The sequence below is a fragment of the Syngnathus leptorhynchus genome, chromosome 7 (genome assembly GCF_054491065.1).
Source record: "Syngnathus leptorhynchus isolate UIUO chromosome 7, UIUO_Slep, whole genome shotgun sequence".
Lineage (NCBI taxonomy): Eukaryota > Metazoa > Chordata > Actinopteri > Syngnathiformes > Syngnathidae > Syngnathus > Syngnathus leptorhynchus.
Window position 1 is genome coordinate 11,709,964 of NC_141201.1, and position 13,367 is coordinate 11,723,330.

Below are 13,367 nucleotides of genomic sequence, written 5' to 3' on the forward strand. Positions count from 1 at the left end.
TGCCCTGATTTGACCGCACACATCATCACTAACAAATGAATTGACACAGATCATCTTTTTACGCTACTAACCGTAGCATATATGAATGCTCGGCTGCTTCCATATCTCTCTGTATGTTGTGGCCATTTGTTTCATTTGCACGCCAAGCTGACAAGGAAATGCTCTTGTAGCTTGAACGCTGGATGTTCAAATTAGTCAGCAACTTTTGCTAAATGTTGAGTTCCAAAATTTGGACGTGTTTGTGTGTGCTGTGTCTTTCAGTGTGCCAGTGTTGTGCTCACCAAAATGGCTTTCAGGAAAAAACGGAATCCAAAATGCCATTTACAGCTACTTGTGCAACATTTTACAAAACTTTTTAACCCTTTCTTTTCTTTATTTTCTTCCCCTCCCTATTGGTGACTCACAAATCAAACATGATCATCTTGGTTAATCCAGTGAATGTTTGAGCAAGGTAAAAGTGCTGCTTTTGGTGTCTTTGGAATATTCGTGACAAAACTGTAGGCTTTAATTTATTGTGTCTTTCCCAGTTGTTTTATTTCGGGAAAAATCAGCTGGATGGTTTTAATAAATAAAATATTTGCAGCATCAGTGAGTCTCGTAGTCTTTCCCGTGTGTTTGATCATGTATGGAGTTGAACGAATTTGTGGCAGATGCAGGGATCTTTGGGATAAAGAGGTGATGAAGGAACGGTAAGAGAGCAGAAGAACAAGAGAGCGCAGGGATAAGGGCTCGATGATGTTATCTTGTACATCCTTGTGCGTGAGTCGCCATGGAAACCACCGCTTTTCAGGCCAATGTATCCGCAGTTAAGGTCAGCAGAGTCAGCACCACAGAAGTCAGATGGAAATTAATGGATGTTGTGGCCTGAAGGGATGATTTAATTGTTGATTTTGTATTCAGTGATTGTGACAGTAGGCTGTGGTTAACCATTTGCTGCCTGTGTAGGGCCCTGCCGCTTTGGTATGAGCTACTATTCAAGGTGACATGCACTCAGATGTGTATATTCATTTTGTTTACCGTGGAGCCTTTGACATCACTCATAATCTGCCCTGGGGAGCAAGGAACATTTTTCCCATGGGAAATAATGAAGAACCATCACAAACCGCCTGTTGTCAAAGAAAAATCTAGCACACTAGCAACGTGATGATGTGTGAAGGTAGATTTTGTCTTGCAATGTCCATTTCCTTTAAATATATATGAAAAGCTGAAAAGTTTGTATTCCCACAAGTAGACACACACACACACACACACACACACACACACACACACACACACACACACACACACACTGCATCCTTTCCGTCCCTGCTGATCTCCAGGCCCATCCTTGCCACGTCCACAAGCACTTCCACCCACCTCCTCTTTCACACTGCATTATAGAATAGCTTTCATTTAGGTATGAATATTAGATATTGCTTCTGAATTATGTAAAAAAGACCATATGTGAGAAATCTGCAGACATCGGGAAAGGACAATTGTGGGTTCCCGCATTTAAAAGAATCAAATAAAATTGACTTCTTCGATTCAAACTCTTCTATTAAATAAATGATCATACTTCAAGCGTAGTGGAGGCACTTGTACCTCTCTCAACGGTTAGAAGAACTAATTTTATCCACATTATGCTACTTTGAGCAAAATACAAAAAAAGAAAACTGGTAAATGTGAGCCGAATGCAATGAACGGAAGATATGCTGCAAGTGTATGAAACACTCAGGGGCGTTGATGAAAGCTTGACATAAGACTTCTAAAAGGCATTTATGAAGCATGATATTTCCTTCCAAGTTCAAAAGTATCGTTTGCAAAAAATACAATTGAGTTGCGTCAAATCAAAAGTGAACAGTCAACAGTGCAAAATAATCTGAGTGAACAGACAATACACATCAGAATTTTTTCTTCTCTATACATATAGTAAACAATAGGTATCATTAATTACATGAAGTACATTCTTGACTTTTGCGTTAGTGTCTTTTTGCGTGGACCTACACACCAATACAAGACCACACAAGGAGGTGTTGCAGCAACCCAAGCCAAAGCCCTTCTATCACATCACCTACGATGATCCTCCGGGAGCCTTTTAGCTTGCAAGCTACCCGGTGGGTAGCACCTCTTGTGTGGAAAGCCCAGCAAGGACATGGTGGGATACATTCCAGTCACCGGAGGCTTCACATCAAACTGATGATATACAGCTCAGAGGTGAGATGGTCACGATCTCAGTGAATTTAGTAGAGTGGAGAAAATGGTCTGATGAGTCATGATTTTATGATAAAATATATATTATACTTGAAAAAACCTATACTGGAAATAAGTCTGTAAGCTACCAAAGAATGTTGGAAAAAAAGAGATAACCCAAGTAATCTTGACTGGCAGACACTTTCCAGAGTGTTCTGAAAAACATGTTTGTAATTATGACTTACAGGAAACTCTGCCCCCAGGGTGTGTCATTTTTTGTCATTAATATGCGTGCATGTCTGTGTTTGTGCTTGTGTGTGCGTGTGTGTGTGTGTGTGTGTGCATGTGGCGAGGTAATATGAAAGGAAATCTGCTCCCTGACTCTTGAGTCAGACGATCATCAGTCATTGAGGGGATGCATACCTGACTTGGGTTTCACTCCTGTTTTTGTGGCGGAGTTCTATTTTATTCTCTGACTACTCATTTTTTCTCTCTCTTATTGCATAGTTCAATGAACATTTATCATTTTATTGAAGTTATTCAAGTGTTCTTCTGCAAGCTGACACACTACACTTCAAAGTGATCTTTAAACAGTTGTAATGGGTTTCCCCAAGAGCAAACCAATCAAAGCTGCAAAAACAACAACAAAAGCTTCAATGCTGTAGGAATCCGAGTGTTAAAATGGTTAGGCTGGGTCGAGACAATCCTGAGTTTGATTATGGTGAATGATTTTGTTTTCGCATCATGACAAATTTTCAAAGATGACTTCAAATTGGAGCATTCAGCGCAGAGTGAAGTGATTTTTTTTTATTTTTTTATTTAAAGAAATATTTATTCTTTTTTTTTTTTTTAGTAAGAAAAAAAAAAACATGTCTTGTAAGGCTTTTTTGGGGAAAAAAATGACTTTGTATAGTATAGTATAGACCATATAAATAGGCTTCTTATAAGGCTTTTTTTGGAAAAAAAATTACTTTGTATAGTATAGTATAGTATAGTTTAGTATAGTATAGTATAGTATAGTATAGTATAGACCATATAAATAGGCTTCTTTAAAAATGACCATGTATAGTAAGGCTTTTTTTAGTAAAAAAAAAAAAAAAAAAAGCAATGACCATGTAATATTAAAAAAAATGTTGTAAAGAAAATGACCATGTTTAGTAGACCTTTTGGTTTAAAAAAAAAAAGAAAAGAAAAAGAAAAAAAGACCATGTATAGTAACGCTTTTTTTTGACTATATAGCGTGGTTTGTGAAAGCAGAGTGGTAAAAACATTTTCTCTCTCTTCACAGCCTTTTAAAAGCAATGCAGTGTGACACTATGTCTGTTTCAAGACAGGCTGCTTTGACTGGCAGTCTCCAGAAAGAAAGAGTAAAACCATGTTGGATGCAGATGAATCAACCTTGTGTTTCCCTCCGGTGAAGTTGTCACTGTTCTTGGTGGGTCTGTTGTCGCCCTTTCCCGCCCCCCCACCTCCCACTTCTCATCTTCCTTTGCCAAAAGCACACATGGACATCCTGCTTGTCTCTCATGTCCCTTTGGAGGGGGAAGTGTGTCAGTGACTGTCTCACTTTCTGTGTTTATTTCTCAATTCTGCTCACACCTTCCATGGAGCAAGTTACATTTTCTTAGCCAAACTTTCAAAACTATATCACTGATGTTTTTTATCTCATTCTGGATTCAAATCAACATGTTTACACTATGAAACATCTGCTTCATTGAAATTTTGGCATTGCTGCTACTATTTGGCTAAGATCGCATTCTCTGATCCTCTACAACCTGGCAACAATATTTGACATTCCTGCAGGCATTGAAAACATTTGCCATGATTTAGACAATGTAATAGACCATAGACACACAAATTACTTTCCTTACAACAAAATTTACAAAATCATATCCGCATAAAAGTAAAAAAAATAAAAAAGCTAGCAACTTGCTGTACTGTGATGGCAATCCAGTGTGTGTTTTTTTTTTAAAGGTGACTATTTTTTGATACCGTACACATGTATTACCATTGGCTCTTTCCTGAAAGTGAGCTGGGGTAGGCTCGAACTCACCGGCAACTTTAATAAGCAGTATATATAATGGATGCATGGATAACATTGACTTTTCATGATGATAATGTCTTCTAAACTAAAAGACAGGGAAAAGTTTCCTCAAGGCTACAGGCCTTCATCGAGAGTGTCTTTTGAAATTATTTTGATTTATTTTGCATTTGAAATTTTTCAAGGCATATGGAAATTGTACTTGTTTTTTTTTTTCCTTCACCCAAGAATGAGATTTAGCGTCACTCTACTGCTATGCTGATGCAACGCTGACGATACAGCCGCAAGTCAAAGATAGTAGTTATTACACTCGGACGCACACACAAATTTGAGCATGCACACGCAAATATGGATTATATGTTTACTAATGAGTATAATAGAAAAAAAATGGCGTGTATGTGGCTTTTTTTTTTTTAAAGGAAGTGAAATGTTCATCTCATCCTGAGAACACACACACACACATTGGTGAGTCATAAATAACAACACTACGTAGTACAGGTGTGAAGAAAGCACATTTTTGCACCAACCAATGCAATGCATCTTTGGAATGGTGAGAGCCATCTATGTGCGAGATGAGGCGTGGGTGGAATTGCCGTAGGGTTAAAAGGCCTATCTGTCAAGTAGGTGTGGAAGCCTTGTCAATCAAACCTCATCGGTCAGTTCTCTTCTCCTTCCAAAATCAATGTTATCCGAATTAATCCTGAGACTGTCCTCTTTCTTTGAAACTGATGAAAATATCTGTTGCGTGGGAGGTAGAAAGTAATCACACTTGAAATAAACTCGTGAAAGCACCAATGAATGTCACAAATAAAACCAAAATCACTCACAGTCTTGAAGTCATAATATTGTGCACTGACAATTTTTTTTGTGGACATTTTTCATATCATTGTTGTCAAACTTAGTGGACAAGTAGCAGGTTTAAAGCATTTTTTTTTTCCCTTTGATTTTGACCTTGCTGTGACAACATAACAGGATAACCAATATATAATAAGACAGGTCAAGAAAAAGATAGCCATCAATTTTGTGTTACCTGGGGTGGGAGCATAAACGATTAAAATGTATTGTGTGTTATCCTTTGGCCCAACAGTTTATTCACCTATTTGAAAAGCTGTTCATACAACATGATTCATCTGGGATGTTGGGATTGGAAGTGCTACTAAAACGGTTGAACCTGACCCAGTGGATGACTATTCATTTCACCGTGATCGACAAAGGCTAAGAAAAAAAAGCTTTCTGCTGCCTGAGCATGTGCATCATCCGGCGTATTGCATGTGTGTGCCAGTGAAGCACAGTTTTTCCAAGGGCTGCTGGATGGGGCCGCTCTCATAAATCCAGCCAGCCATAACCGTAGTGATTTGCAGCTTCGGAAAAGCCATAAACATGGGCACTACGCGGGCTGCTGCCCTCACAGGAGCCTGAATTAAGCGGTGAGTCGTACGTTGTACAATGTGCGTATGCTCAAGGACACATCTTGCTTGGGCTGAAAGCCAAGTTTGGCGATCGGCTCAAGGTGTGAGGGAAATTCATCGACGCTGTTCCATTGACCGTGACAGCAGAAGGGTTCTTTCTAGTGCAGCTGCTCAGTTAGCTGCTGTCACCTTTTTAATCTGCAACATTCTTCAATATTAGATGGAGCGGACCGAAAGTTACAGTGGTCAAAGAGAATTCCCTCATACATCATTGGAAGGAAGACTGGTCTCTTGTGCTGGACATTCATTTCCTTGTTTGAATTATATTTCACAGCAAGTATCAAGGTTAAATTTAGGAGGGTTAGGTAATAACTTTTTGTTAGGACTGTCTTTACTCATTTTAGACCTGAAGCAGCACGTTTTTCTTTTTCGATTGATACAAAATGTAAGGTTGTATTAATTGCAATGGGAACCTATGATCGACTTTTCTGGTCATGAGCAAGATATCACTTGAGGAAAATTTCCAGCGTGATAGATGCTGACCTCATGTAAAATCAATCCAGAAAGCCATTGTCAGATGGTGCGTGTGGCCAGTGATGTGACATTGATCCAACATAAGAAGAGTACATCAAATAGAATATAGATGGAATTCTGTGGAGCAAACAATTGTAAGGTGAAACAGGGTAGTGCCAGAATCTGTTACAATATTCCTCAGGATGTTGTTGCAAATTCATGCACCGCAGATATGTAGTTCCTCAAATTGGCTCACACAACAGTGTGACTAGTAAACACTCCAATAAAAAGTATAAAACCGATCTACGTTCATCTTTTTTTTTTCTTAAATGGAAAAAAAAATCACTAGTAACCAGACATGAAACAAAGCAAGATTTATTTTCGACATCTTTCTGTGTTTGCTCTCTTTAAACAAGTGTGCTACTTTAATGCTGAGCGATCCTCATAGTGTTCCAGCCCATCTGTTGAGCATCTGGATTGTGGAAATGCTTTTGCAAAGAGAGCAAAACCAGCAGTTGCGTCGACAAAAAAAAAAAAATGCTAATGCTTACTTTCAGAAGGATGCTGAGCAAAGTGTGGGAAACGTAAACCAAATGAATTCAAGCTGCTGCATGAGGCAGTGACAATGTTTTTATTCCCAAGGGGGAGCAACGGATGTGCTCTGAATGCCATTTGGGATTCTGACTCTTCCTGTCACGAGGAGAAAAAGTCATGTGACACAAGTTTTGTGATTCTGTCAAGTCTAAGTCATCCAATTGTGGAATATCACATCAAATATTTTCTGCTGACATGCAAAGATAGTGATCTAAAAATCAAAACGAGAGGACTGTTTTTTGCTGTCTGAATTTTTCAATCAGACAAAACGCTCCTCTACTATTCCTAAAGAAATCCATTTAAGATCTAAGAATGATATTTCGGTCTGCTGGGGCCTCAGACAATGAAGTGAAGGAGATAAAGACTACACAAAGGGGTGATTGTAAAATAGAGACACAGCGAGGTATGAAAGTGAGATCATGGGAGGCTAAAGGTTCAGATGATAGTTGAGCAGACTGGCTCTCAGGAAGCAGATGTGAGACAGATCCACGAGAGCTCGTAAAAGGCCCCTCAAGTATTGTGATTCTCAAGAGGGGATCTCAGTACTGAATGATGAGTGACCTTGTGGTCTTCCTCTGTCGACCTCTCTTGAGAATCACTTCAGAACCACACACACACACACACACACACACACACACACACACACACACACACACACACACACACACAGACAGACACACAAATACACACAATTGTTATCAAAGTTGGCACAAAAATTGTTAGATGACAATCCATATGTGCAGTTTAATATTAAAAATCCACGCATTTAAAGGTGACTTATGGACTACCTCAAGGGTCTGTAATAAATCATTATTATATTATCCTTATTATTAACATTATATATATATATATATATATATATATATATACACACACACACACACACACACACACACACACACACACACACACACATATATATGCATATATATGTATGTATATAAAAAAGGTTCAAATCACTCTACATTCAATTGAAAATAGAAAGAGTATATTAGAGTATATTATATAAAATATCTTGTAGACTTAATTTTTGCCCAACTTTGTTTGAAGACACAGTTTATTGTGCATTAATATTTCCATATGGTGTCTTTTGATTTGGTGTTCTCATAAAACACAAGACAAGCAAACATAAAGCAAACGTGTTTGTAAATTTGTGTAACCACGATGAAGATGATCTGATTATGTGTGGTTTCATTATATCTTTTAAAATAATGTTTAGCCACAGATGCTTAGTCTATTATTAATTTGTAGAGGATAGTAACATGCAAATTTAGCAACAAACCATGGCTAAAAGAATAATCAACCGTATTGTAGGTGGACACATTGTGTATTGCGTGCATTTACTCATCGAGATTTACAAGGCCAACAGAGGTTAGTGATGCTGCTCTTCAATTAAACCTGCAGGGCAGCAGGTCGATGGAAAGTTCTGTTTTAACAGTTTGGCCTCCTGCCTCTGGTGAAGCCCATTATATTCTGTTGTGTTTTATGCCGCACAGTCGAAGTTTATCCTTTCACCAGTTTTGCTTGAAATGACCTCTTGTGTAAACCAGAGCGGTAATTATGAGAATGACACATCAGCAGCGAAAGAGGCTACGAATATCACCGCAGAATGTGGCCAATTAGTTCGAAACCTTGTGGAACTCCAAAATGCATACAAAAAAGAAGTCATACATAACAATGATGACAAGAAATGTTTCTGTCACACAAATCATTCACTCTAGATCACATGTGGCAAACTCAAGGCCTCAGTTGCTTCTTTCTCACTCTGACCTTCTCTACTGTTCTTTCATAGTTTGGCTCTCCTCCTATTTGAAGTAATCTTGTTCATTCCTATGAGACAACTTCTCTGTGATTTTCCCCATACTTTCTGTCTCCCCACTCCCAGCAGCAACGCCCACTTTCACTAATGTATCAACACAGTAAAGCAGATGATTTCTGGAAAATATACAATTCAGACAGATTTTTATTTTTTTTTACTAAAATAAATACAATTATAAAATGCACAGTACATCTGTGTGTCCTATCATTGTTGCTTAAGGAAGAGGGCAGCGCCAGTTTGTATCCACTGGCTGGGGTTGCTTCTGCAGGGCACACTAATGTGCGTGACCACTTTCACCCTTTCAGAGCTGCTATACAAAGGCAGCCAGATGCTCTCCGCAGAAGCAGCGTGGTCAGCAGTAGAATTCTACGAGTGAGCACAAAACACAGATGACTACTGAACCAAAATGACAGAGAGCACAGGCCTCCTCCGAGGTGTAAACAAATATTTGTCACTTGCCGAATCAATGAGTAAATAGTTATACTCCTGAAAAATGTAGCAAAATTGAGGTAAAACTCTATCCCAATCCAACATTTTTAAGATCCAAGTGGTAATATTATAGGACACCACTATAGCACTGAATTTTATTAGCTGTTTGAGATATTACATCATTGGAAATGTGCGTTAAATTTTCATTGCAAGTTTGAATAGAATAATGACGAGATGTCATCCTTCGCCGCAAAATTGTATTTTGTCAGCCAAACACATACAAATATAAGTTGATAATGGTTCAACTTCACATTCGACTCTCCTCAATATGGCCACTCCCTTCTAAAGTATTTTGGAACCCATACCTGAGAAACCCAGGCCATGTAGCAGAGCGGCACAGCTGACACACTGGGAGAGTCATGTTGGTTTTCACAGAGATGGACACCATCAAAACTACAACCCTCCAGCTGGAGACCTCCCACCTAAAAAAAAATTGATCATTCAAGACATTTTTAACGCCAAACAAGGTTTTTAGCTTCAGAGAATCAATGACTTTTAAGGAACCATGGAAACCTTGTATAATGTTTCATGTTTTGTAAAGCTGCAAACAAAATGAGAATAACACCTCTCACCACAATTTCTCCCTCACAACAAAGGATGTAGAAGAAGACAAAGAAAGGAGAAGGAAGGGAGGTGATAATTAATAACAGGCATTTTAAAACGCATACCAATGCCAAATAGAATGATAACAAGGACAGAAACAGTCCCTGAAGAGAGATGCGAAGAGGATGCAGAGACAAGCCGATCTGAGCCCCAATTTGGAGAGAAAAATCAAAGACACAAACACGTGAACTCGCAGTTCATCTTAGCGAGTGCATTCACTCCAGTGACTCAAGAGATTTTCCACTGCAGCTCAGACAATAAAAGGAACTCTGGCAGCAAGCCAGACATACAAAGACAACTACTAAATCACCATAATCTGGGCAAGAGAAAAAAGGGCAAGGAGAGAAATATCCACACAAACCTACATTATGTGTGTGTGTGTGTGTGTACATGTGTGTCAGTAAAAGAGCACTTTGCTTCACAATAATTATTCAGTCACTATCTTCAGCTGTCAGATTTTGGAGTGTTTTCCTTCCCTGCATGCAGCCGCAGCTTCTTGTTAGGAGCCCACATTCCACCCATCTCCTGTTGTACACTCAAAACTAGTCAAGTCATACAAGATACCTAAAGCACCTCGATAATACATGTTTTCAAACCCAAACCAATGTCCAATGTTATTTGAGGTAACAGAGTGCCATTTGGTCACTTGAAAATGGAGTTACATTGCATTGAGCCAACATGGCTGCATTATCGGAACATGAATCCAGATCACTAAAATGACTCACATCAGACTTCAGGTGGGAGCAAATGATTGACGTCAGTTAACAGCATTGACCTAATGCACATTTGAATCCATTTATAATAGTCGCTTCAATAGTGGGGTATCTGATGGCCATTAATGACACACTGCAACTGTATATCATCTGTGCGTGCGCCACTCTACCTTAACTTGAAGTTTGGCTCCAACAATGGGATCCCTCCATGACGATGCAAACACCAAACTATCCATTGAACAACCTAAAGATCTAAAACCCACAAAAAGAGGTTATTTATCAGTCTCACTGTAGAACAAGGTCAAACAAAATCCTACCTGGCAGTCTCCTGCCTCAGAGCATTGAGAAAGGTATCAGGGTGGAAGAGCTCGGACAGATCCAAGGTGTCCGAAAGAAGAGTTTGTTTGCCAGCATGTTCCACCCAACTCTGTAAAAATGGAACAAAGACGCAAATAAGCAGGGAAGGACGAGCCTTAAAGATGAATGGAGATGAGCAGATGTATGCAGATGTAGATGTATGCACTCTGACAAATACACATTCAAGCCACGGCCAGCCTTTATTATATTAGTTGAGCAGGACAAAGAGATATTTAAAGAGAGTTACCTCAAGATGGGGACACAAAGAAAGATGGAGTGCAAGGAGGTCAGTAGATACAAAGACACAGTGATGCCATACACGCACACACACACAATTGGGCGTGCAGGCAGATGTAATAGCAGACCGACAGACGTAGACAGACGGTTCTGCCTCACACAGATAATGAAATGAGTCGGATTATCATGGACATAAGTATTTCTGAACACACACGCAAGGGTGTGCGAGTGTGTCTCTCAGCTGCCAGAACATATTGAGGTAGGCGTGGCTCCTGACACAGTACACAGTAGACAGAGCCAAAGCCTTTACTTCCTGGCACCGACATAGTGCAGATACTTTGGCGAATTTCAAGCAATTGAAATGTATATGAGAACACTATTTTTGTTTGTCAAAAAATGAATTCCATCAACAACAATTTCCTGTCACTTTATCAAGGCCTTTACATTGGCACATAACGATCAACTATGCTGATGAGGAATATTACCTGTAAGGCAAGCGCACGCATTATGACAGCACCCAGGTACTGCATTGGTTCTTCAGGTCCCTCCCACATATTTTGCCATGTCAAAGGACACTAAGAAAGAGCAAAAATAATCAAGCAATTTATTAGAACATTTTTTTCAACTGTCTTGGTTGGCATTAGGATGCCCTTCTCAAATATGAGTCAGTCAGAAAGATACTGTACATGCTGCAGCTGATGCGTGGTCAAATGAACGTACATCTCTCCCCCACCTTCGCTGTCAATGCAGAAAACTACATGGCGGAGCATGAAATCAAATTCATCGAGCTGCATTAAAGTCAGCCCCTGGGGGGAAAGCCGCCCATGCCTGCCTAAAAAGTTGCTAGGATTAGTCCCTTGGCTGGCTGTGTTTTACATAAAAAGAGTTTTGAAAAGTCATTACAATGCAATGTGTGCATTTTTCAGCATGTATCGTGTGAAGGGAAGAGAAGCAAAATGGATAATGGAGGGTTGAAGGACTGGCTATGCATTCAAAAGTACGAACAAAAAGCTGACCTTTACTAGGCTTTGGAAAAGCTGTTTGCATTTTATCTCAGGCAGAGTTGTCCTCCTTCGGACCCAACAAAAATTAATTTAAGTTTTATGAAGTGACATGGTAAGCAAGATTAGGTTTGTTTTCCCTGCAAATATGCTCACATACTAAATAACCAAACATGAGTAATCAATAATGGGATCTTGGCTGTGATTTGAAACCTCCGTACAGCCAACTTTTTATGGTCACTGTGACTTCATTCGTAAATGGTTTCCACTTACCTCTTGATTGAGCAAAGCAGTTGCCAGTTTTTGCACCTTTGGAGTTAGAAGCTCAGTCCCTCTAATCACCTTGCTCAAAGCAGCGAGTGATTGGTGGATACTCTGTGATAGCAATTAGAAATGAGGAAATGTATCACACAAGTGCTAGTCTTATAAATGAATTTTAAGACATGCTATTTGACTGCAGCGTCTCTCTTAATGGTGGTTGCCTGACACACCTGAACCAAGCGGATGGCATTAAACTGCTCCAGAACAATGAATGACAGTACTGGGGAACCATGTTGATCTGTGGGTGGTGTGACCTTTCGCTGGATCAGCGCAGAACCCTGGAATGTAGATGGGAGCCAGACAGAAAATATGTTTGCTTTCAAATACAATATTTGTTATTTGTTTAAAACAAGATTCACCATCAAGAAAACATGCAAAGCCTGGGCAGAATTCAACAGAAACTTGAGGACTCATTATCCATATTGCGTTATGTCACAGAAAAGCTGGAGCCTGTCCCAGCAGATTTAAGGTTAAAGGCAGGTCAGACCTTGTACTAATCACCTGTCAATCAAAGGACAATTGTGAATGGAGCATTGAGTGGGAATTGATCCTGTGTCATTTGCATTGAAGGTCAGCTATTGTTATGTTCTGCTGCATAATTTTCATAAATTTGAGAGACAGGTGAATTGACGCACACCAATATTAATTCAAGACAGCCTTTCTTCCCACACCAAATACTGTCAAAATAAAATCGCATTTTACAATCCTCACGTGCATGTTTTTCGAGTGTGGCTCAGAGGAAAACCTATACAAATATACGAAGAACATGCAAAAGAGGAACGGGTTGAGACTCAAACCCACAACTATCTTTTTAGATATTTTGTCAAATATTTATACCAGTCTAAAACCAGTGAAGGATATCCAAGACTGATTATATTCTACAGCACTGTCCTCTTATCACAAAAAATGAGCAAATACTGAAAAATACCTTGTTGAGTTTCTTCCACAAGTTGAGGATAGGTGAAAGTCCATTAGACCAGAGCTCCCTGTCAAACTTTGACCCGGTTGCTACTGAGCGGCTTATGACACGAAGTTGGGAAATTACCTGTGAAAAAATAATAAACAATATGGTAAAGATTGTTCCATATATATTAGCTGTTG

The 13,367-nt window shown here is 39.3% G+C and overlaps 1 protein-coding gene across 1 annotated transcript in view; it reads right to left on the reverse strand.

The window, feature by feature from the left end:
• Positions 1-8,684: 8,684 nt before the first annotated feature.
• Positions 8,685-13,367, reverse strand: part of dync2h1 (dynein cytoplasmic 2 heavy chain 1) — a 57,557-nt gene continuing 52,874 nt past the window's right edge. Inside the window, exons 89-96 of the mRNA XM_085916467.1 lie at positions 13,195-13,311; positions 12,437-12,544; positions 12,219-12,320; positions 11,430-11,519; positions 10,668-10,777; positions 10,521-10,602; positions 9,340-9,456; positions 8,685-8,911 (exon numbers count right to left, since the gene is read on the reverse strand). Coding sequence (XP_085772593.1) covers positions 8,750-8,911; positions 9,340-9,456; positions 10,521-10,602; positions 10,668-10,777; positions 11,430-11,519; positions 12,219-12,320; positions 12,437-12,544; positions 13,195-13,311 — 888 coding nt within the window. The 3' untranslated portion in view covers positions 8,685-8,749. The remainder of the gene's footprint in view (positions 8,912-9,339; positions 9,457-10,520; positions 10,603-10,667; positions 10,778-11,429; positions 11,520-12,218; positions 12,321-12,436; positions 12,545-13,194; positions 13,312-13,367) is intronic.